The 25,097-nt window shown below is 36.4% G+C and overlaps 2 protein-coding genes and 1 long non-coding RNA gene across 4 annotated transcripts; 1 reads left to right on the top strand and 2 right to left on the bottom strand.

Moving 5' to 3' along the window:
- Positions 1-1,636: 1,636 nt before the first annotated feature.
- LOC112186525 (ABC transporter G family member 1) lies at positions 1,637-6,489 on the bottom strand. Of its 2 annotated transcripts, XM_024324977.2 has the most exons (8): positions 5,984-6,488; positions 4,922-5,001; positions 4,345-4,812; positions 4,176-4,262; positions 3,546-3,686; positions 3,216-3,422; positions 2,713-2,799; positions 1,637-2,487 (listed from the first exon to the last, which is right to left on the bottom strand). In XM_024324977.2, exons 1-8 carry the CDS (start codon positions 6,417-6,419, stop codon positions 1,792-1,794), a joined length of 2,202 nt encoding a protein of 733 aa, XP_024180745.1. In that variant the 5' UTR covers positions 6,420-6,488; the 3' UTR covers positions 1,637-1,791. The 2 variants fall into 2 exon arrangements, with proteins under 2 accessions (XP_024180745.1, XP_040370186.1); XM_040514252.1 differs by lacking the exon at positions 4,176-4,262 and having other exon boundaries at positions 5,984-6,489.
- Positions 6,490-7,416: 927 nt separating this feature from the next.
- On the top strand, positions 7,417-11,144 carry LOC112186527. Its single transcript, XR_005806214.1, has 3 exons — positions 7,417-7,485; positions 10,198-10,473; positions 10,949-11,144. It is a non-coding gene; the product is annotated as an uncharacterized LOC112186527 (long non-coding RNA).
- Positions 11,145-13,893: 2,749 nt separating this feature from the next.
- Positions 13,894-21,099, bottom strand: LOC112186526 (ABC transporter G family member 1). Its single transcript, XM_024324978.2, has 8 exons — positions 20,633-21,099; positions 18,139-18,218; positions 17,584-18,054; positions 17,385-17,471; positions 17,185-17,310; positions 16,895-17,086; positions 16,514-16,600; positions 13,894-16,353 (listed from the first exon to the last, which is right to left on the bottom strand). The coding sequence occupies exons 1-8, from the start codon at positions 21,009-21,011 to the stop codon at positions 15,655-15,657; spliced, it is 2,121 nt and encodes a 706-aa protein (XP_024180746.1). The 5' UTR covers positions 21,012-21,099; the 3' UTR covers positions 13,894-15,654.
- Between the last annotated feature and the right edge of the window lie 3,998 nt (positions 21,100-25,097).

Genomic DNA, 25,097 nt, shown 5'->3' with positions numbered 1-25,097 from the left:
CTGCTGATCGAGTGAAAATAGGTGGGATTCCTGTTGTGTCTAATAGTTCTGCAGAATCATCATTACATTTATTTTTACACTGCCCTTTTGCCCAACGGGTTTGGAGATGATTGGCTGCTCAATTTGGTTCTTCTTATTCTTCTTTTGACTCTCTGCTGGACTTTTGGGTGAGTTATTGTCGAAAGCCTTTCTCCTCTCAGCTCTTTAATTTGTGGCTAGCGGCTGGCATGTTTACTTTCATGGAAATATGGAAGGCTCAGAATAGGCTAAGGTTTGATAATCTTCCCCCTATCTTTTCTAATATGTGTTGTTCTATTATGTCATGGATTCGTCAAATTAGTTTGTTTGCTCCTGGTCACAAAAATGGTGTTCTGGATGCCCAATTATTGTCTTCTCTTGGAGTTGCTCCTAAACGCGGTAAGGCTTCCCAAAGTTCACCATGTTTTTTGGAAATGACCAATTTTTCCTTGGGTTAAAGTAAACACTGATGGCTTGGCGAAAGGCAATCCAGGCCCGGCAGCTTGTGGGGGGGGGGGGGGGGGGGGGGGGTTGTTTCGAGATGCCTCAAGTGGTTTTTTAGGGAGTTTTTGTCAGTCTCTTGGCTGGAATTCTTCCTTCTATTATGAACTTTATACTGTTATCTTGGCTATCGAAATTGCCTTTGCTAGAGGGTGGTTCCATTTGTGGTTGGAAAGTGATTCTATTAGTGTGGTAGCTTGCTTCTCTTCTAGGTCCTTTTCTCCTCCATGGAATTTAAGAGTTCGTTGGGGCAATTGTCTCTCTAAAGTACACCAAATGAATTTTCGATGTAGTCATATTTTTAGAGAAGGTAATATTGTAGCTGACAAGATGGCAAATATGAGAATCTCAAATGCAACGTTTACTTGTATGATAATCCTCCTAGTGAACTCCACAGGTTTCTACAAGCTAATTATTTGGGTTTTCCAAATTATAGTTTTTCATAGTGGAAGGGTTGCTTTATTTTTATGGATGGGAAAAACATAAAAGATAAGCAGTGTCTCTTTCTTTTGTCTTTTAGTTTTATGTTTGTTTTGGAAGCGGTCTTGGCCTAGTCCCCCGCTTCTCAATGGTTTTTTTGTATCTTCTGTACTTTGCAATTTTGTATTCTCTCTCTGCAAGGTTTGGTCTAGCCCCCCTTACTATGTATTTTTTTTTACTTAATTTTTAATAAATTCGGGTAAGAGTGCTGAGTTTGTTCTTACATCGCTTCCTAAAAAAAGAAGAAGATGATCTCAAGGTCTCTCCTTCACTAATTAGCAGAAGGAATCCATCACCCTTAAGGATTTTGATATGACATCTGAATATAAGGTTGCTGTGGGAAAAAGAGGTGAGACTGGAACGAAGAAAAAGAAAAGGATTGAGTTTTTTGATATGGGCTTTAGATTTTAAAAGAGACTTTGGCCCAATTCTCATGTTCACCATTTTGTCCTGGATTTAAGTAATTGGGCTTGAATTTCAGGCCCAAGACCTAGATCATCAATGAGACTAAATCAATTGATGAGCATTAAGTATTTTCATAACATTCCACAACACACCCACATCTACAAGCCCTAAGAGTGTAGTTGTGATGCGAGTCCACATGAGTGACATGACAGTTTGAGAAGATATGTGATTTGCACATGTATATTTCCTTATTGAACTTCAAATGTGCATACAACATGTCTCATACTTTTTTGGAGTATCAACTCTCTTATTTTCAATTTTATTCTAGTATTAGATGATCATCATCACCAGACACACATACGTACAAGCTATTACGTTGTTACCATTCTACTGGCTCTCTCCATGCAATGGAGTAGAGGAGGGATTCACCAATACTTGCACGCTTTGCTTCGGAGCCACGGATAGAAGAGCTAAGGTAATAGTTTTCCTTTTCTCAGTGATCTTGATGATAACTAAGAACAAAGCTCGATACAGAACTATCATTCCTAGCAAGACACCAAGATCAACCCATTTAGAGTAACCCATTTCCACCTGCCATATATCTCTCAAAATGCTGTCGCCAGTAATCCACTTAGAGTTACCGATTCTAAGTTGATCATCATTCGGAAACGTTGTTCCTTCAAATTCATTCTTAAACATTCCCTGGAATGCATACTTGTGGAAGGCAATATGGTACAATGGGTATTTCCACACAAGATCCGGAAGATCATTTGGTAGCCGGAAGAATCCGCCGCATAACAACATAATCCCTTGCAATCCAGAACCAACTATTATGCCCATAAGGAAATTCGGCACGATGCTCGCAACTATCATCATTAGGCTCTCAACCAGCATCATGCAAGCATATAGTGCAGAGGCAAAGTAGAAGAAGTGTTCAAATCCACTGTGAAGTCCAGCAAGATAGTAGGTTATTGCTCCAGGAATCAATGAAATCAACATCAACAAAGGCATCGAAGAAAATATGTTGGCGAAGACGAATGAACTAACACCATAGTGCCCATTCAGTCTTTCACGTTCAAATACCTGACATTGTACAAGAGCAGAACTATTTCTTATGTATGAACCTATAGAAAATAGCGTAGTCACAAATTGAATCAAGGAAAGTTAAGAATATAATTGGAATAGCTTGCTAAATCTATTGAAATTCTGAAGATCTTAAATTTCGTGAGAGCTAACTAATGTGATCATTTTTAGTTCACATTAAATTATTTCATTGCGGCCAAGACGTTAGAAGGAGATAATGAATACCTTCATGTCTTCCACAAAGGAAGGAAACCCACCAATGGCCATGAAAGTTAGAAATGAAGCCACAAATGCTAGTAGAGAGCCTCGTGCCTGAAACAATTAACGTATATCTAACACGTTCATTAGTACATACGCATAATTTGTTTAAAGAAATGACTTATGATAAGAATAATAAAAAAGGGATTCCAGTACTGCAACTCTTCCCTCATTGATTAACCCCAAAATAGCATTTCAAATTTATAAGATAACCCGTTGAGGAACAAATTAATATAGAATTTACATGAAATCCTTAATTGTTTAATTATATGTAAATGAAATCGCAATTAAGTTCCGAGCAACAAACGCCGAAAATCTCGTTGGTATATCATATGGCGGATCATATGGGGGTAAACCACTAAACCTTAACTGGACACTTCGAAGAAGACTCTTCGGATGGCAATTATACATACCCACATTCCTAGCAAGTAATATATATATATATATATATATCTCGATCGATATCTTACCTGAATTGATGCATAAGTGTATCCAAGATTATAATAGATAGTGCCTAGGCCGGCAGCTAGGGCTATGTAGATGAAAAGGCGCAACCAGTAGTAGCCTCGATCTCGGTACATGTTCACAAAGGATCTTCTTGTGAGTACAAGACATTGTGTGACAAAGCCAGCATTCACAAAGGATCTAGGGCTTCTCTTTTCTAATGCTTCACAATCCTAAATTGATTCCATGTAAATATATAGAACAACAAAGTTAGCTGCAATTGAGGCATTTATTAGATTTTATGGCACAGAATTAATGAACGGATTTGATTATTGCATACTTATTAGCTTAATTACCTTCTTGAAGATTTCAGCTATTTGTCTTTGGAGTTGGTGATAACTTTCAGATGTTTTATATGACTGCATTAGATTATGAATAGCTCCCTCTGTGGGTGTTCTTCCGGGTTCCGGGCCTCCGGCTATACCTTGCTCAATGTCCTGCATTTGAAATTAATTAATAGTAGTACTTGCTAAAATCACAATTTAAAAAAAATTTACGATAAAAACATTTATAATGATAATCTTTCTTTTCCCCCTTAAATTGTAACAAAAATGATCGAGTAGTAAATTAGTTTAGGAACTTTGTTTTCAAGCATACTCTCCACATTTCCAAGCCTAGTCGAGTAGTAAATTAGTTCAGGAACTCTAAACAAAATTCAAACTCAAAATATAGTGTCGCACTGTGAATTTCATACTTTCCACAATTTCAAGCATGTAACTTTTATACGTGTTCTTTACGTTAATTAATACACACGTTATAGTGTGAGTTAGACAAAACCAAAATAGCTAATGATGGAGTGTAATTTTTGGTGACCAAATTGTAAAATGGTACTTTACTTTATTTCTAGTACTTGTTCCCGTATTTACAGTCAAACAAGTACTGTTAGCACTAGCAGGATCAGAAAAGATCAACAGAAAATTGCTTACCAGCTCAAAATCTTTGTTTATGGTCTTGAGGAAGTGATCTGATGGATACAGGAAAGTTGGGCATGGAAAACCACTTGCAGCGAAAAACTATAGAGAATTGAAAACAAAGCGGGGTACAAGTTGGTTACTAATTACTCAAATTATCAATCAAGAAATTTGACAAACTCACTTCATTCGCTGCAGAAGCAGGACCAAAATATACAGTTTCACCGGAAGACAGAAGACAAAGATTGTCAAAGAGTAGAAAGACTTCAGAGCTAGGCTGATGGATGGAAGCAACTATGGTCCTCTGAGACGATTTATGACTAAGATTGGCAATTCTGCTCATCACATAAAAAGACGCAGCACTGTCAAGTCCGCTTGTTGGTTCATCCAGAAAGAGAAGTTTTGGTTGTGTAAGAAGCTCAATGCAGATACTAACTCTTCTCTTTTCGCCACCACTGAGGCCCTTGGCTCCCCAACCTCCGATCCTTGTGTTCGTGGCATTTTGCAAACCCATCTCTCTTATGGTCACTTGTGCTCTCTCTTTCTTCTTTGACTTAGACATTGACTCTGGTAGCTGCAGTTGAGCAGAGTAGTATACAGCTTCTTTCACCGTTAATGTGGTCATTAGAGTGTCATCTTGTGTCACATATGCCTGTTTATATATATACACGCACATAGTTGGTCATATTTCGTTAACTCTTCATTATTAACCTTACGTACAAAAAGTAATTTATGTTAGTTTTAATAACTATTTTACGTACCGAAGTTCCATAAGCTAGTGCTTGTTTATGTCCATTTATACGGATATCCCCTGTTTGCCTTGTGTTTGAACTCATTCTACCTGAGTGTTCATTATTTATGTCAATTATACCTTAATTTGTATATAAACTGCATGGCTGCATATATAACTAGGATTTTGTGATTAGATCCTTACAGGGACGGAACTAAAATTGTAAAAGAAGGTGAGGTCAATCAAACTAAGTTCTGTGTTTGAAGGAAAGAACAAATTCACTAATCAGTTTTATGACATTTCCTTGATGAAAAACTAAATTAGATCCTATATTAGAATTCAATGCTGACCTCTTAATTGAAAAAATGATAAAATTGGAGAATTCATTTATTTTGTTTTGGTCTGATAGAGAAATCTTTGTTAGATGAACCGAAAAGAACTAAATACACAAGGAAAGAAAAAACTAAAAAAAGAATCACAGAAGATAACTATAAAAGAATAGAAGAAAATGAATTAGAGATGAGAGAGAGGGAAAGGCCTTTAGAGGATATTGGCGAAAGACTATTCTATAACCTATACCCTGCATATATTTCTCTAAAAAATGGGGTGGGCTACAGCACACTCAGCCACCCCCTATTTCTGTGCCCGGATCCTTGTTAGATTTAGGACGCTATTCTCAAAACTTTTTACTTGAAGCATTATAGTTTTTAATTTTTTATCAAATAACAAACATATGTTTGGTACAATTCTAGTCACTAATAATATATACAATTTATAAATGTTGCAATTGAATTATTTGTAATGTTACTAGTTGACTAAATTGTACCAAGCAGATATATGATCAAAAAATTGAAACTATCAAGTTTCTCTTTAGAAATTTTGAAAATTAGAGAATTGTATCTAAAAGCTCAAATATCTTTTTTTTTCCTTTCTTTTTTAATTTTATTTTAAAAAGTAACTGTTTTAAACAACCAAAAGGGAGTGGAGAGCAGAAACTCTCATGTATGGCACCATACATCGGCTCCCTATATATGTACGTACATATCATATATACATAAATACATATATATGCGCAGCTTCAAAACATCATTACCTGCTAAAGCATCAAGAAGAGTAGATTTGCCACAACCAGAAGGACCCATTATAGCCAAGAGCTGCCCTGGTTTGGCATAACCAGTTACCCCTCGGAGGATTGATCTGCAGCTTCTTCCATCACTACTATGCTTTTCTCCCTCATTTAAATTTGAAGCTACTCTCACCCACAAATCTTCCCATGTCAAGAAAATACCCTCATCATTTTCGATTAGTGGAACCTTTATATGGTTTCGGTTTTGAATGGAGTCTTCCTTCACTGCGGCATCTCCTTTAGCAACTGTTTCAACCTCCGCAACTGCTGTGGGACTACTGGGATGGTAACCATTTTCACTTTCATGAATTGCACTAATAAGCTTAACATTAGAATGAGATGTTACTGAAGCCATAAGCTGAGCTAGACAGTGCGTAATTAAGTGAGCTCGACAGACGCACATATATAGTTGGGAATACCGTCCAAAGTTAATCCAAATACAACTGCTTTTTTTGTTAACCTGGTTTCCTTCCCGTTCTCACCAATTCCCAAAAGAAGAATTGCGTAGGGACACTACAGCTCAGTATTTTATGGCACACATTTAAAGTGCACTGTAAAAGACCATCATTTATGGCGTGCATTTTATCTGTGCAGTCGGAATGTGTTTATTTAGATCATTCACGATGTGCATTTTATGTGTGCCGTAAATTTAGTTATCTATTAACGGCGTGCCCAAATATATGTGTCGTAAATGAGTTATTTCACTAGTCTTTTACGACTTACTTTCTTAGCGTGTCGTAAATGAGTTATAAATTTTTTTTTAATAGAAGTATATTACATTTTCTTTATCAAAAAAGAAAAAGAAAAACGGAGGGATCTGATTTCAATCTCCATTTCTTTACGTTACGTTATGATTTCAATCACTTCTTCTTCAAATTTGAGCTGCCATATTCTCTCACTCCGTCTTCAACCTTTGGTCAACCTCCTTCGCTTTCAAGCTTTCTGGCGCCAAAACCACATCTACTTCCCGCTCAAGTTCTCAAGGTTGGATTGCACATTTTGAGAGCTCAATAATTTCATCTTGAGCTCAAGAGGACCAGTCTCTTTCTTGGTAATTTCATTGAACACCTTCTCTGCATCAAATTCTCACTAGCTCTTCTCATGCATGTTGTTGATTCACCTTTTCGTTTCAAATTCCAAATGGTCTTAGTGTTTCAGATCGTTTTGAATTTCTTGTTGATTTTGCGGTTCGATTAGGGTTTGATTGTGTGGAATGATCGGTAGAACTAAGTGAGGGCCAAGTTATCTCTTCGAGTTTCGGTTTTCGATTTCTATTTGATACCATCTGTTTTGGTTTTTCCTGGTTTGTGAGTTGTGCATACCATCTGTTTGATAAAAGTCCTGAGAGAGATGACAAGATTTTGCTCTTTGATTTTCACAGTTTGTATGTTTTGTATTCAGGGGAAGTCGGCTACTGCTGTGACAAAAGAAGAGCCGCTTGGACTTTTCTTCACACTCTTGTTGCTCAGGTAACAAAAATGGTTGTTTACAACTAAAAGTCCTGCCACGCACAGCTCCACCATATAAGGCATTTGTTCTCTGTGTGCTAGCTTAAATATAGTCCTGCCACACAGGGGCGGATCCAGGATTCCACCTTCAGTGGGGCTTGGATTTCGTAACAAAGTGAAGAAAAAAAATAGTAGAGAACCTTGACGGTGCGAGAGAATTTTATTAATAGAAAAAATGATACACCTAGTCGGGGGGGGGGGGGACATAATGAGCCTTACCCCTCCAATCCAATTATAATTCACATATAGCAATGTCATTACCTTTATTTTTTTCAAGCTTTCTCAAATGAATTGTAGCCCTCTGCTTCTGAGGTCTGAGGCCTTCTCCTCATGAATCATGAATCATACAAAGTTACAAACTGCAATTGAAGAAGAAATCAACATTAAACGGAAACCAAGTTATCAAACCCATTTCTAACAACCCAATCACTCAATCAGTACCATTACCTTTATTAAAATCAAGTAATCAACATCAACTCATCAACATCAATACACCATGTCACCATCAGTTAATCAGTATCCATACTCCATACTCCATAGACCAAGCAATTATATCATTTCTGCAAATCAGCAATTTAGCAATTATACCATCAACATCAGTAGGACAGTAGCACCAACCGAAATCGAAACCATTGGCCATTACCCATTTCAATTTTCAAGTTTTCAACTATAAAACTTAAAAACCAACAAGAACTCATAACTGATATAGACATATAGTGATATAGATTAAATGGAAGACAAGAATCACAACTTCACAATATCAATCATCAAATGGAAACCAAGAAATCGATTATTTACTAATAAAAACTCAGAACTTCAGAAATCAGAACTAGGGAGAGAGAGATGGTGAGATACCACGGAGACAGCCAGACGGCCCAGATGGGTTGCTGGTGGGCTGGTGGCGGTGGGGAGCTCGGAGACCGGACTACTCGAGATGGGTGCTGGTTCTAGGCTTCCAGCCTTGCACTTTTGCAGATCGCCTGGTCGCTGAGTCGGACTGCTCTGCGCCTCTGTTCTCCAAGACTCCAAGTCGCGGTACAAAAAAAAATACATATGTATATACCAAATTTTTTTTTTGGGCCCAAAAAGTCCGGTAGGGCTTGAGCCCTACCAAGCCCGTGGTTGGATCCGCCCCTGCTGCCACACTAGCCCTCGTGTTATTATCATTTAGTATACAATTTTACCAGACCAAGTAGTCACAATTTTTTGGCTAATTAAGTTTGTTTAGTCTCTGCAATGCTTTCAATCTCTTTCTTTGGTTAATATATACATATCAGTTTTTTTAGTCTCTACAATGCTTTCAATCCCTGTGCACTGCAACATGGTGTACTTCTAATGCTGAAGTCAAACTATTTCAGGTCTTCTGGGCATTTTCAATTTACTTGGAGGCAGTAGTTGCAATTATTCCACAATTAGTTTTGCTACAACGAAGTGGAAATGTGAACAATTTGACAGGGCAGTATGTTTTCTTTTTGAGGTAAGTATATTCACTTTTCCTCATTGTCATGTGCAATAAATTGAAGGATTAATTTCAGTTTACCCTCCTGAGGTTTGGGGGTGTCATCTTGTCACCCCCTCTATTCTCAATTTTGAATTTTTACCCCCCAAACTTTCCAATTTCAATCAGCCGTGTCCAATTTCTACTATTCCGTCAAAATTGAACGTTAACTCTGACGATTAGACCCACTTTGAGGGTTAAAATAGTCATTTCAAGACAAAAAAACTATAAAAAAAATTTCTATTTTTTTTTCTGTTTCTTCATTTTTATTATTATTATTATTATTAATTTTTTTTTGTCTTCAACCTATACACCACAAGTTATAATAGGTTTATAAAAACAAAAAGATACTCTAGGTGATTGAAAGCCGCTCGCTGGTCTACGATATTTGTGATATATCTCCAATAAAGTGAAGAATTTTAGGATATATCCCCAATAAAGTGAAGAAATATCTGTAAAAAAATGATTTTACACTTTATCTGTAAATATCTGTAAAAAATGATTTTACACAGATATTTCTTCACTTTATTGGGGATATATCCTAAAATTCTTCATTTTTTATAGAAGCAACAAAATGAGACTCCCGATGCAATATCGAGGTCGAATATTTGGCTTTGTGCATATGAAGTGAAGAAAAAAGCAGGTGAAGAAGTTGAGGATCCGGAAATAGTGCTAACAATTAAATCTTGTATTATTTCTTGTTCATGTCATTCATCTTATAATGCAGGTTTCAGATTTCTATGCTTTACTTTCATACTGAACTTTAGTCAGAATTGAGCATTATTTGCACTTTAGTCAACTCATACTTACAATAACTTTCATCGATAGCAATCTATTTACTGATTAGTTATGTGATAATTGGTTTCCAAAGACATCTAGCTGAAAAAATAAGCATCCTCAACGCTTGTGTTCATTATACTTTAGGTTGGATGATGGGTTTAAAACTTATTCTTGTAAATACTATTCCCATCACTCGTCATTAGTTTATGCTGCCACCAGTTCGTTTTGAGTTCTTAGAAATCCAACATTACTCTCTTTCAGTCAGTATTTTTATTGTTTACTTAGTAATTCAGCCTTAACAATTAGCTATGATGTTCATAAAGATGTGTACTTTCTTGTTTTCATAAATGTTGATACTTATATAGCATTGATGGATTCAATTATGTATTTTCCAGAAACTAGTATGAAAGTACAAGGAAGAAGAAGAAGTAACACAACCATGTTCTATAAAAGCTGATGCCGTTGCAAAGGCACTTGGTTCTGACCCTCGAGGACAAGTTAGAGGGCTTGGGTTTGGTGCACTCCCTTCAAAAGTGGATGGTCAAACACACGTTGCTAATAATGTCACTATGCTAGAGAACGCTCTTGCTGCTCAAACACAATAGGTGGACCGATTAACAGAGTTAGTGCAAGGCCTCGTTGCTTGGCTAGACAAAGGAGAGAATGTCAATGTAAGTCTTCAGCATTGAGTTACTGTTTTCAATTTTGTTCATGCTATTTATATCATTTAATTGGTCAAATAACTATTGTTTGGCAAGAAAACTAGAGTATTTAGCAAAGTTTCATGAATCTTTTGTTAACCTTTTGTTGTTCAGTTTTGGAAAGTGAAATTGGTCCTTGTCATTTTCTTATGGACCAATATCTGATTAGTTGGTTGTTTGTTCTTTTTTACTAGTGATCAATTTTGAGTTGATTGGTATGTTGTTTATTTAGCTGTTTGGATATCATTCACACTAGTGCATATTGAGAGTAGGATTGATGGGCCGGGTGAGTTTAATGTAGATGCATATAACTGTTTGTGTGCATATGTATGTGTGTGTTGTGTATACATTTAGTACAATTCTGATTCTTTTGAATATGGATACAAGCTGCAGATTTGATATCTTGGGCAGGAATCGTAATGGTTGTCACTGCTTGTCTTTGTAGGCTCTATGATGTACGAATTCTTTATGGGAAATGGTTGGCATGTGGCATCGTATCAAGCTATCATCAGCCCCTTCAAGTACTCATGTAATCAATCGGAAGACAATTCTAATCTAGCTAGCATGTTCTATATTTGAAAACCAGTTTAACTATACTACGATTTTGTAATATCAAGTTATTTAATTGATATAATTTACTACATGAATGCTTTTCTTTACTATGCTTGAATGAAAAGGTTTAATTGAAAGTATTGTCTATTAGAAGAGTGAATGAAGACATCTTTTATGACACGCAAAAAGGTCTTTTAAGACCCGCAAAATAGTCTTTTACGACACGCAAAAGGGTCTTTTACGACATGCAAAAGGGTCTTTTACGACACGCAAAATAGATTTTTACGACACACAATCAAAATTGTAAAACATCTTTCACGGAGCGCAAAAGAGTGTTTTACGACGCGCAAAAAATATTTGTTACGACGCACATTTTGTGTGCCACGAGAGAAATTTATCTTTTACGACACGCTTTTTTGTGCCGTAAAGTTGTCTTTTACGGCGTACATTGTGTGTCGTAAAAGACCAGTTTTGCTGTAGTGAGAGCAAAGGCGGACTGTTAGTGCTTGTTCTTAGCCCTACTGTCAGACAAAAGCCTGATTAAGAAACTTCAATGAAGATTCTTTGTTGGAACATAGGGGGCATTGGAAACTCTGATACTCGCTCCGCAGTGGCTAATATTTCATATTTGTCAGCAGCACAAGTCTGACTTTGAACTTCATGTTGGCTTTTGACTTTATTACTACTGCATATTGGGCTTCTCTAAATCTGCGTTTAGTTTCTCTAAATAATCAAGGTGATCTAATTCCTAATATATGGCTTCTCTCAAAAGATACCTGTATATTTGGAGTGACTTGTTGAATATTCGCTCTCAGACACAGGTGCCTTGGATGTGTATTGGTGACTTCAATGCCGCTGTTGGTTCTCATGAACAGGTAATCTACCAAACTGAATTTCTTGTCAGGAATTTGAACTGCTCTTTGTAATTTCACTCTCCTTGACACCGCTGGAACTTCCTTCACTTTGGTCAAATGGATGGGTTTTTGGTCATATTGAAAAGCGTCTTGACACTAAAAAAATAAAAAATTACAATGGACCCAGCAGAAAATCAAAAGCTAATTTGCTATCGCAAAGGTCTTTTGGCGACAGCAAAGTTTCAGTTGCAGAGTCCTTTGCAACAGTAAAATTTCGGTTGCGATTGATGATGTCAGCATTGGTATTTGTGATGGCAAATGCACTGCCACAAGATTATTAGCGACGCCACCAACGGCAATCAAAAATTTTTGCCGTCGTCAAAAGTCATTTGCTACTGCATGCAAAGTGTCAAGTATGAATAAAAAAAAATCTTGAATGGATGTACATAAAGGAATTAAGTATATACAAAATGGAATATTCTAAATTTTATTTTTTTATGATGAATGTTACAAAATGAATAAAGCTCTTATACAATAGTTTACAAGATAATAACCTTTACATAGTAGTTTTCTTCCTCTACTTCAAGATAAACCTTGTAAGGATCTTCCTTGATCTATTTCACGTACCAATTAATCTAGTGTTTTTTTTTTTTGAGAATTAATAATTAATCTAGTGTTGTTGCAAGTCTCCTATAACAGAGTCTTCATGTATTCATTGAGAAAACCAAAAGCTAGAAGCCTAGAAAATCAAATTGAAAATGACATATAAGCTAACGATTTGGAGTTCTATTGCAGACATTTAATTTGTAATCTACTAGCAAACCTTAATGCAATTTCAACTTCAGAAATTCAAACGATAGCTTCAATTGCCAAAGTAAACAGAGATGTCCTAATTTTTCCATTATATCACCGTTCATTTTTTTTTTTTTTAAAGATGATCAAAGGGTTTCACTCATGCCTCCATGGTGACTCGAACCTATAACTTCATACATAGGTGGTGGGTGCTTTAACCACCGTTCATTTAAATATATAGCAGGCTACAATGTAAAACAAATATAGGAAATATAAAAAAATTATGCGTTTAACATCTAGTACAGAGATCTGAGATCTGGGACTACAAACTTCCGCCATTGGCGTTAATAATTGAGCTTAAAGAACCGTATGATATGCGCATGAGTCCTCAAATGGACCCTCAGCTGTCTCAAAACCCAAGAGCTTCACGGGGTGTTATTTTGACTGCTTCACGGGGTGTTATTTTGTACGTGTAAAGGGCATTATCTAAAATAAAATAAAAAATAAAATAAAGAAAAAAACGAGGGGAAGGGCAAAGGCTCTAGAAACCAGAAGTAAATCCAGACAAAAAGTGAAAGGGACGTAGGATATTTCGTCGTGGTCTAGCACTCTAGCCACAACAAAAACGTCAGCAGTAATAGTGTATATGGTTGAGTTTTCGATTTGGAATTTTAGAAGCAATTGGAGCAATTTTTTTTGTGCTCAATTGTTTTGAAGGCAAATGAACCACAGTACATATTGTGGTAAAACAAACAATCCATAGCTCCTTTAATTCAGCACTGCGTCGACCCTTGAGACCAAATTGCAAGACTTCAATTAATGAAATAGGAAGAGGACCCAATTCAAACTGAAATCGGATGATCCACAGACTCTGAACCTTTGCAACCAAGACCAATTCTTGAAGCCATAGATATATACACCTCTCTTTTGAAAAAAGTCATCAGCAAGCACACAACCATGTAAAACTTTCCATGCTAAGACCATCTGCCATGGTAAGCTAAAAAGGGGTTTGATCTCCTCCCACCGTAAGCTTATACAAGGAAACCAGTAAAATATTTTGCCTTAGCACCTAGATGAACTTACTCCATATATGGCGTACATATTTCATATGCCATATCTTTTTAGTTCTTTAATATTTCTTATCTTTTTTTGAATCAGAAAAATTGTATATTTATCACAAGCCAGTACGCCATTACATACCATTTCACTGTCATTTAAACTCATAAACAGACAAGATGATAGTGGAAATACTCAAAAGTGGCACGTAGAAATAGTCCTACTCATTATATATTCAAATACGTAGAGGTAGCGGAGACCCTCATTTGGTACTAATTCAGAGACGCTAGAGATACTTAGAGTAAACATCGGTGCTTAACTTCCTAATACAAAGAATTTATTGTAATTAGGCAAAACACAAAACATAGAATAGGCCTAGGCCAAAACACCCCAGCCCAAAATAGTCAGCCCAAGAGCATCCAAATGGAATAGTCCAGCTCCAGAGCCCATCAAGCAGGCCGGGTCCTAGCCCATCACCCCTGACGACATGTCGTTTGTCACAAGCCCAGCGCCTCCGCCCTTTGTCACGACCCTTACTGCCCCGATCTACGCCGCCGTGACCACCCTCCACTTAGACCCAAACCGTCGCGCTCCATGCCGTCACAGCGCACGCAGTGAAGACCCAATCTCTAATCTCACTGGTCCAACACCCCACCGTCGATTCAGAACCATGTCGCCGATTTTGGTTAGCACAACCACGGGGATATTGCCAGAAGACCAGGCAGAAGCTGTCTGGACCTACCTCGAGCGCAACAATCCATGGAGCAACCTTGAAACAAATCAGATTGACTACCAGTCCGGCAGCAGATCTCAAGAGCCTGCGAGGCTGGAGGCCAGCATCGATTGGAATGCCGCCGGACGAGCTCGAGTCCTATTTCTTCTCTTTATTCCTATTTTATTCAGTTTAATTCCTTTTGTGTGCTTTATTATTTTTATTATCTTTTCATTACTAATCTTTATAATTCTCTAATGTCGTACTTATATATATATATATATATATTATTTTTTGTTTGTTTTAAAATATGGCATATGAAATACAGCCTCCTTTATCCTCGGTCCATACTCCGTACAGATGAAGCAGCAGGCATCGGCCCATAGAACCGAAGGAAAGATCCGTGGAGAAAACAATTCAGTCGATTTTATTTAATTCATCAATGGACCTTAGCCCCATTTCTTGGGTGACTGGATTTTAGTCATTGCCTTCGAAACCAAGGGCTTTTTTCTCCTCTCGGTGGGAAGCCATGCAATGGCAAATTAAAAATCTCTTAGTTTTTCTTTCTTTTCTTGCCTCAACTGCTCCACCATCAGATTTTCTGGAGTTGAGAATCTTTTCTCTACTATGTCCCGCAGATCTTGAGACATGAAGAAGGTTCTCATCTTGATACTCCAAAAATCATAGTTTTCTCCCTTAAAATGGAAAGAGGAATGGATGTTTGGTTGGACGTGGAGGTAGACATGATGGAAGACACAAATCAACACCCTAAATTTGATCGCAGCAAGCTCTAATACTACTGATGGTTTTTTAGAAGGTAAAGAAGATTAGTTCTTAGGACAATGTGTGTAAGATTGTTAGGACAGAGTGTTTGAGTAAGAGCTTGGAAGTTAAAAACAGAGGAGATGGTTAGAGTTTAAAATAGAGGAGGCAGGTTGTATGAAAGGAAAAACAGAGAGGAGCTTTTGATACTTAATTGTACAAGGCTGGTTACATATTTAAACAACTTGTTCACCGACCTAACATATAATTATCTACAACTCCACCAACTTAACTTACCAGTATATATCACCGACCTTCATTTGTGGTCAAACCACTTCTAGACTTTTCTACGACTTCTCAATTACAAGATAATTCTAGACTAATCTAGTTAATTTGAGATCATTTAGAACACTCCAATGAGCATTACTTCGAACACTCTCCATGCAGTGGAGTAGAGGAGGGATTCACCAGTACTTGCATGCTTCGATTGGGAGCCACGGACAGAAGAGCTGAGGTAATAGTCTTTACTTTCTCAGTGGTCTTGATGATAACGAAGAACAAAATTCGATACAGAACTACCATTCCTAACAAGATAGCAAGATCAACCCATTTGGAGTAACCCATTTCCACCTGCCATTTATCTTTCAAAATGCTTTCACCACTGAGCCATTTAGAGGAACTCATTCCGAGACGATTGTCGTTTGGAAATCTTGTTCTTGAAAATTCATTCTTAAACATTCCCTGGAATGCATACTTGTGGAAAGCAATGTGATATAATGGGTACTTGAACAAAACATCCGGGAGATCATTTGGCAGCTGGAAGAATCCACCGCATAAAATCATTACACCTTGGATTCCAGCACCAGCTATTATGCCCATCAGGTAGTTTGGCACGATGCTCGCAATTATCATCATTAGGCTCTCAACCAGCATTATGCAAGCAAATAGTGCAGAAGCAAAGTAGAAGAAGTGTTCGAATCCACTGTGAAGTCCGGCAAGGTAATATGCTGTTGCTCCAGGAATCAGTGAAATTAACATCAAGAAAGGGACCGAGGAAAATGTGTTGCCGAAAACAAATGCACTAACACCATAGTGCCCGTTTAGTCTCTCGCGTTCAAATACCTGACATGCACAAGAGTATGAGTCAAACCTACTCCTAAATTTACTATCAAAGGGTTTAAATACAAGAGAACTTATGAATATTCCTACACAGAATTAATATTCCATTTAATTAAGTTGATTTGCATCACATTTGAATTGTGCTAAATGAGAAAACGAATACCTTCATGTCTTCCACAAAGGAAGGAAACCCACCAATGGCCATGAAAGTTAAAAATGAAGCTATAAACGAGAGCATCGAGCCTCTTGCCTGAAAAAAACAGAGAGTAAATAATTTGCCAACGTGAAATGAATCAAATTCTTCTACTTAAGATAATAAGATGCATAGTGCCATTAAATTTTGTAGGGAGATTTTGGTACTCAAATTTCACAGTTGCACTTCACCTCTAACTCTGTAAATAGTTTTTTATTTTTGGACAAATCTAACTCTGTCAGTAGTTAAAAATTGAGTGCATTTTCCTAATATGAAGAAATATGAGGTCCCAAAATCACTTCAATAACACACGCGCACACAGATAAATATCTCTCTCGATCAATTTGTTACCTGGATTGATCCATAAGTATGTCCAAGACCATGATAGACAACGCCTAAGCCTACAGCTATGCCGGTGTAGATAACAAGGCGCAACCAGTAGTAGCCTCGATCTCGATACATGTTCACGAACGATCTTCTTGTAAGCACGAAAGATTGTGTAAGAAAGCCAGCATGGCTTCTCCTTTCCAAAGCTTCACAATCCTATATTCATGTCATGTAAATCAAACAATTATGTTAGCTGCAATTGACGATTTTAATAGGTATGGTGAATTTGATTGCATTATGTTGTCAGCTTATACCTTCTTATGTAGTTCAGCTATATGTCTTTGAAGTTGGTGATAATTTTCAGATGATTTGTAAGACTTTATTAGAGTATCAATGGCTTCCTCTGTGGGTGTGGCTCCAGCTATGCCTTTCTCAATGTCCTGTATGTAAAATTAATTAGAGTATGGTACGTGCTAAAACCATTTTTGAAAACACTAAGAGATGGCTTAATTACCTGCTCAAAATCTTTGTTTATGGTCTTGAGGAAATGATCTGATGGATTTTGAAGAGTTGGGCATGGAAAACCACTTGAAGCAAAAAACTGTTTTCCATTGAAGATAGCGAGCAGCAGTAGTAAAATTAATTAATTACTATCTACTCGATCAATTCTGAAAACTCTACATCATTAATTCTGAAAGCTTTGACAAACTCACCTCATTGGCTGCAGAAGCAGGACCGAAATACACAGTTCTACCCGAAGACAGAAGACAAAGATTGTCAAAGAGTTGAAAGACTTCAGAGCTAGGCTGATGGATGGAAGCAACAATAGTCCTCGGCGAGGATTTATGACAACCAAGATTTGCAATTCGGCTCATCACATAATAAGACGCCGCGCTGTCAAGCCCACTTGTTGGCTCGTCCAAGAAGAGAAGCTTTGGTCGCGTAAGAAGCTCAATGCAAATGCTGACTCTTCTCTTTTGGCCGCCACTGAGGCCTTTGGCTCCCCAACCTCCGATCCTCGTGTTCATGGAATCTTGCAAACCCATCTCTCTTATCGTTACCTGTGCTCTCTCTTTCTTTTCCGACTTGGACATGGAGTCTGGTAATTGCAGCTGAGCTGAGTAGTATACGGCTTCTTCGACTGTTAATGTTGTGATTAGAGTATCATCTTGTGTCACATATGCCTGTTTATTTTGTTTTATTCATTATTAGCCCTAAGCGTATGTAAGAAAAAATGAAGAAGGAGTTTTTGTCATTTTTGTACGTACAGAAGTTCCATAAGCCAGTGCTTGTTTATGTCCATTGATTAGGATCTCCCCTGTTTGCCTTGTGTTTGAACCGAGTCTCCCTGCAGTTTGAGTATCCATCATTTAACTTAATTAGCTAGATCTTTGCATCGAAAAAGTAAATATTATTGATACTAGAGAAGCTTTACAAAAACTAATATCTGAATGTATTGAGTTCCATTAAGTCGTGACTGGAGAAAGTCCAAAATGATAAAATATTAGAGTGAAAGAACAAAAATTACGGCCACACTCCCAACTAAAATTACTTATAGTAGCATCAAAACTTATAATGATCGATGTGTACAAAGAAATATTCATTAATCTTAGGGTTCGAACCTGGTCAACAATTAAATCCAGTCATCTTCTCTAATTAGAATTTAGAAGAAGTTAAAATGAAATTATAAGTTTGTAATTATTGTTGGAAATGAAAGCGTGAAAGCGTTAATCATCATGTTTTTGTATTTATTTGAAATTACTGCTCACAACTAGTAATGAAATATTGTGATAAGTTAGACTTTCTACCACATCAACTGCTACTGAGGAATGCTACCAACTTTCCCTTCTAACTTTTCCCTTTCTACATTCACCACTTATCTTCTACCATGTGGATTCATTTATAATTACGATCTACGTATTTACTACCTTAAAAAAAACAGCTAATTTCATTCCATGTTTTACCCTTATTTAAGTTTGACCTTATATTGGGAGCTAATATGGAAAAAAAAAACTCTTGATTCTTGTATATTTTGATTCTTTTGTTTTTCTAATTTTTTTCCAATGTTTTTTCATTTCTTGTATTTCCTAAGTTTTTCAACGAAGAATTTTCTTTCTTTTGTTGGTCATGTTCCATACTTTTGAGTTTTTTTTTTATATAAAACCTTAAAAAAAAAAGAGTATAGCTAATCGACGTGGCAGGTGGAGGCCTTTTTATTTTCTTCTTATTAGAACACATATGAGATTAGATGATTATATAAATTCTCTCTCTCTCTCTCTGTATATATATATATATATATATATATATATATATCTCTCTCTCTATTAACATTCTATGTGATATATAGGAGTGTGCAAAATATGGTACAAACCGGTCAAACCGGCCAAAACTGACTGAAAAATATGGTTTGGTAAAGGTTTTTTAACTTTAAAAATTGAAAATTAGTTCAATACCGAACCAAACCATTTATGAATTGGGTTAGTTTGATTTCTCTTGTGCTTAAACCGCGGAACCCGAACCAACCGATATGTTTGAAATATAAAATAAAAAGTTTTTTTATATATACGCATAATAAATATATATTCATTTGTCCGGTTTGTACTAAGTAAGTTCTAAATCTCCAATTATAACTTTATTCTCAAATGATATACTACCATGTTGAATTCAAGACCCAAAGGTCTAAAACCTTAGTATATAATCGCTACAATTTTTTTGATCCTCTCACATCACGTCTTTGATATTTCAATCTCTCATTCTTTGACCTTTAATACTATCATATTAAGCTAGTATTGATGACTAAGTAATTAAATAAGTGAATCACTTTGAATCTAATTTAGATTTTAGTTTTTGACTATATGTTTTAGATTTTAAATTTAGATAATTTAACATAATGTCAATTATTGAGATTGAATTTTTAATATGAATTTTTCATAAATAGCATGTTAATATTATATAGGTGAAAACTGTCTAACCGACCGAAACAAACCATCTTTAATTGGATTGGATTGGGTCGGATTAAGCTTTTTTTTTTTTTTTTTTATGACCGGTTCTCCAAAATGCCTAAACCGCTCATTTTGGCATAGAGACGTTTTGGAGTCAAAACCGATCCAACCCAATCCTTGTGCAGCCCTAGTGATATATGTATATAAAGGAAAAATTTGGCCATTTTTTTGGGTTTCAATTATGTTGTTTCTTTTCTTTGGACAAAATTTGAATTGTGTTTATATATATATGTACGTATTTCTTATGTAAAATTCCAACTGTAAGCCCACAAGAGTAATATATATTGCAAAAAAAAATGGATTCACAAAAAAAAATAAAAAAAAAAGAGAGAAACTATAATCAGTTATTTAATTAAATTCTTGTGAAATTAAATAAGGGTAAAAAGGGGAAGTAAAAACTTTTTTTTTGGGTTAACAAAAAAAAAAAAAAAACTTGACATACCCAAGTTGCTCTTGGGCCTGGAGTGGTAGCTCGCTTGGCTAGTAAAAACTTGTCTTTTAGTTGTATATTCTCTTAATTTTTTAGATAGTGGAATATATAAGACATGCAATGAATATGAAAGGCAGAAAAGAAAAGAGTGGAGGGGAATATTGCTAGCATATTCCTCCTGTTACATAAGGTGAGATGCAAGTGATCCCTGAAAATGTGGTTCATCTAGCATTACTAATTTTTTTCTAAATTTATTCGGTTTAATAATTATTTCATCTATTGATATAGCACTGGAATTGATATTATGGAATATATGATTAATTAAATTACCTGCCAAAGCATCAAGAAGAGTAGACTTGCCACAACCAGAAGGACCCATTATAGCCAAGAGTTGCCCTGGTTTGGCATAACCAGTTAGCCCTTGGAGGATTGATCTACAGCTTCTTCCTTCTACTCTCACCCACAAATCTTGCCATGTCAAGGAAACACCCTCATCAATTACAGTTAATAATGGAACTACATGGTTTCGGTTTTGGTTTCGGAATGAAGCTCCTCCAGCAACTGTTTCAATCTCCAGGATGGAAGCTCCTCTAGCAACTGTTTCAATCTCCAGTAATCCTGTGGGATTACTGGTGTGGTAACCATATTCATTTTCAAACGTAGCATCGATGTGTCGACGGACATTTGAATGGAATCTACCAGAAGCCATGGAAGACTATAAGCAAGATCTAGACTCTAGAGAGTTAGTAAGCAGGAAGGGAAACTATTTGGTTTTAGTTGGGTTCCCAGAAATGTCCACATTTGTTCGGTATTTATAGGGTAGACATCAGGTGGCCGGGACATGTGTTTAAAACACATTTCACTTCTTTGTGGAAATACTCGTGCCAGCAAACGATAATTTTGGTTGAATTTGTATATAATAATTGATTTATGTGGTGATCAATTTAAGATATTAAGTACGTAGGACCGTAGCAGGTATATATATGAATCAATGAATGAAAACATAGTACTATATATTCGGTGGCCTTAACGTTCAAAATTTAATGCATGTCCTCTCCCCTGCATGCATCACGCGACATTTCTAACTTTCCGGCCATGTGATAAACGTGGTGTGTCAAAATCAAAAGTAGAAAAAACATGTAAGGCCTGGAGGTAAAGAAGTGTACGTAAGTCGTAAGGTCCGCATTTAAGAGCATTGAACATTTGAACAAACGACGTGTTTTAGTCTTTTCATGTCAACATAAAGAGTAGTCAGAGATTTTAGGCAGAGAGGGCGCGTGTATATGAATCAATTTGATACAACTCGGGTTAGTATTCCAGGCCCGTCCCTAGAACTAGGCAAACTAGGCCCAGGCCTTTGATCTCCGACTTTAATGGGCCTCGAAAAAAAAATAATGTAAGTTACCCAATCAAAGAATGCAAGGAAAAAAAGAAAAGAAAATGTACACGTTGATTTGATTGCATCAATTGATCTTGCTTGGACTTATCCTTTTGTTAGGTCTTTTGGGCTCTTTTATTGTTATACCTTACTTAATTTAGTTATGGCTCTTTGGTAAATTTTTGAAGGCTAGGTTAGTAAATGATCATTTGGTTGAGTTTGGTATTGATAAAAGTTATACATAATGGATATGGCATGGGGAATTCTCGTCAAATGACATGAGCGAACCCGAAGGGAATTCTGAAACAGTAGAAATGGCACAGAATGATACAAGTAGAGGGGGGGGGGGTCCGATGAGGTGTTTTTAGTAGACTCCGATAAATTTTTAAGGTTTGTTGAGGATTGAGACAAACCTCTTTACCCTGGCTGTATGCGTATTACCAAGTTAAATGGACTTGTTAAAACTTATAACCTGAAAGCATAGCATGGGTTGAGTGATGCTTTCTATTCTAACATGTTGGTATTGATTGGACTATTGCTTCTAGAATTTGTGTGCGTTGGGAATGAATTATAAAAAGATACATGCGTGTCCTAATAACTGGACCTAAACAGCCTGGAAATGACATTGATGTCTATGTCCAGCCCTTGATAGATGATTTGAAGATTTTGTGGGATGGGGTTGAAGGGGTCTATGATGGTTACAAAAGACAGTACTTTAAACTTAAATCAGTACTCTTTTGGACCATTAACCACTTCCCTGCATATGGAAATTTATCAGGCAGCATTGTGAAATGATACAATGTGTGTCTTGTTTGTTTAGAGCATACCAAACCTCATAGGCATGGTCAAAAGATGTCTTATATGCGGCATTGGAGATTCTTGCCATGTTACCATCCTTATCGAAAACAGGCAAGTACACAGTCCTGAAGAGGACCAAATTGACTTGAAGAAGCTACCAAAAGATTACCCTGCACCTTTGAAGTGCTTGTGGTTGTGGGTGAGAGACAACATGGCAAATGGGATGACAATCTCCTTCAAGTTGGAAGAGAAAGTATTTGGCATCGATAGGAAGCAATATCTGTTTAAGTTGAACATTCATGCATTGTGTAAGATGACTGAACTATCAGGTGGAGTAATCTGCATGTATATGTGGTAAGTTGGGAAAATCAGTCATTCTTAAAGAATTATTAGCTTATAGATGTATTCAATATTTATACTATATATGTTTTCAACGAGTATTAAAGCTGTGTGATTTTGCAGCTACTTGCATGAAGTCTTGAAGAGAGCAAAGATGTCACACATGGTTAGCTTTGTGGACCCTTCACAGGTTGGAGCACTTGTATGTGGAAATCCAAAGGAAAGAGCGTGCTATCTAGCAAATAGGTTCTCAACTGTAAGGACTAGGGAAAGGTCAGATTTTGTTATTGCCATATAATGCAGGGTAAGTGACTTAACTTTAAGTTGTCTAATTGATTACTTGAAACATGTCGTTCAATAAGTAATATATATATATATATATATATATATATATATCTATATATATATATATATCTATATATATATATATATAAATATAGAACTGGAGCCAACTTAATTGTTTTGGTATAAAATTGTAAGTAAACATTAGATGTTGATTGTTGTTAACCCAAATGAGGAAGCTATCTATTTCATGGATCCATTGAGGCATCGACTAATTAGTGGCGAATGGTAGACAATTGTGGAAAAGTAAGTCTGCTTAAGTCTCTGATCTTGATAAAATGCTGTAATTCTGAGTTTTATGTTGGTTTGTTTGTCGTCGATTGATTAAACTTATTGATGTCTATTGTTTTATTGTTGAAGTGGGATAAAAAAAATTATAATGCTCAGAGGAATGGATCTGGCCGGAAATCAATAGTGTGGCAAAACATGGCGGTATGTCTAGCTAATATTCATAATTGTAGGTTCGGAGGTCGTACTTTGTAAATGCTGTGCTACTGCACTTCTGAGATTTGTAATGTACTATTTTTAAGGGTATTCTGGCGCAACAAATTGGGAAGGACTGTGGCATATTCATCTTGCGGTACATGAAGGAAATTGTTGAGGATATGAACTTGGATTTTGCTTGAAATGTAAAGCCTTAAATTTTAGCTCGATAGCTTTGAAACTTCATGTTCTTGCTGCTCCATCTTGTTGCTGCATGATTTAGCGATGCTAAGAATGTACTATGCTATTTGTTTCAGTGGCAGCGACGATACAGACTGATTTACACGCAAAAGGATATTGACGTTGTGAGGTCAGGGTGGCCTCGGTTTGTGATGAAGTATCATATTGCTTAGTTATATGGCTGGTGAATGTAGGGCTGTTGTTTTGGTATTTTGATCACCTGCTAGCTAGTATCATTTTTTGCCTTAGTTATAGACATGGTTAATGCGCATTGGACACGTTTTATGGACAAGTTTATGTTTTTGTATAGGCACTTGGGTAAGGTTAATGCTTGTTCTAATGTTGGGATGAATACTAGTAATAGAATGAAATGGTTTTTGGAATCAATGCATGTCTTTCTGGAATCAAGATGTGTTGTTCAATTTTATAGAATCATGTCTTTCTCTTCTATTTTAGACAATTCAATACCAACAGCAAACCATTGTTTAACAAATAAACATAAACAAAAGAGAAAGCAAAAACTGTTGTGTGAATCATCTAATCTACAATATTTATTAAACATACACTATTGTTCAACTAGATATAACACAACATAAAATTTACATGTTTTGTTTTCTGATGAAAAGGAGAACCACAGAGAATTGAAATGCTACAATTGTATGAGTTGATGAACTAGTACAACATCTTGGAAATCCCATGGTTGGAGGGAGACTTTAAGGACCCAGATAGGAAGAAAGCTATGGTTGAAGTAAATTTCAATGAAGAATTGATACACAATGGATTTATGAAATTCCTGTTGTCTGATTTGAATTCAGTCGATATCAGTTACATACTTGGTTGATGTACAACTTTCCTTCGGTTAGAAAAAATTTGTGGGTATGGATGATGAGAGAGTTCATGCTTCTAAGGCATGTAGTAGCAACGTTTTCCTTAAGACATTATTTGCCCCACAATCAAGTGTGCAAAAGGGATAATCAAATATGCCTCTAGGATACAATGAAGCCCAGCACAATGCTGTTGTTGACCGGCGTCTTGCACTTACGAAGATCAACCTAAACACTCAAAAGAAGGTTTATAAAGTGACTCACGGTTACTAGAAACTAATTGTGCACTATTAGTTTCTAGGAGTTTTATCTGTGAAAAAAAAAAAACAAGAAAATGGTGAATATTGGAGGCATAGATCTTTTCAAGGTTCTCTAGGATTGTCTCATTCTGTAGAGAATGAACCATTTATATGAAGTACATACCTTCAAATGGTAAGGTACCTTTTCATTT

Source organism: Rosa chinensis, chromosome 2 (assembly GCF_002994745.2).
Source record: "Rosa chinensis cultivar Old Blush chromosome 2, RchiOBHm-V2, whole genome shotgun sequence".
Taxonomy (NCBI): domain Eukaryota; kingdom Viridiplantae; phylum Streptophyta; class Magnoliopsida; order Rosales; family Rosaceae; genus Rosa; species Rosa chinensis.
The sequence above is the reverse complement of the archived record's forward strand: the minus strand, read 5'-3'. Positions and strand labels throughout refer to the sequence as shown.

Excerpts from the sequence above, each read along its gene's own strand:
- LOC112186526 (XM_024324978.2), bottom strand. The coding sequence starts at position 21,011 with ATGGCTTCTGGTAGATTCCATTCAAATGTCCGTCGACACATCGATGCT. Across the intron at positions 18,055-18,138 it reads CACTGGCTTATGGAACTTCT|GCATATGTGACACAAGATGA; the intron begins GTACGTACAAAA and ends CAAAATAAACAG. Across the intron at positions 17,087-17,184 it reads TAGCTGAACTACATAAGAAG|GATTGTGAAGCTTTGGAAAG; the intron begins GTATAAGCTGAC and ends ACATGAATATAG.
- LOC112186525 (XM_024324977.2), bottom strand. The coding sequence starts at position 6,419 with ATGTGCGTCTGTCGAGCTCACTTAATTACGCACTGTCTAGCTCAGCTT. Across the intron at positions 4,263-4,344 it reads CTGCTTCTGCAGCGAATGAA|TTTTTCGCTGCAAGTGGTTT; the intron begins GTGAGTTTGTCA and ends AATTCTCTATAG. Across the intron at positions 2,800-3,215 it reads ACACTTATGCATCAATTCAG|GCACGAGGCTCTCTACTAGC; the intron begins GTAAGATATCGA and ends TAATTGTTTCAG.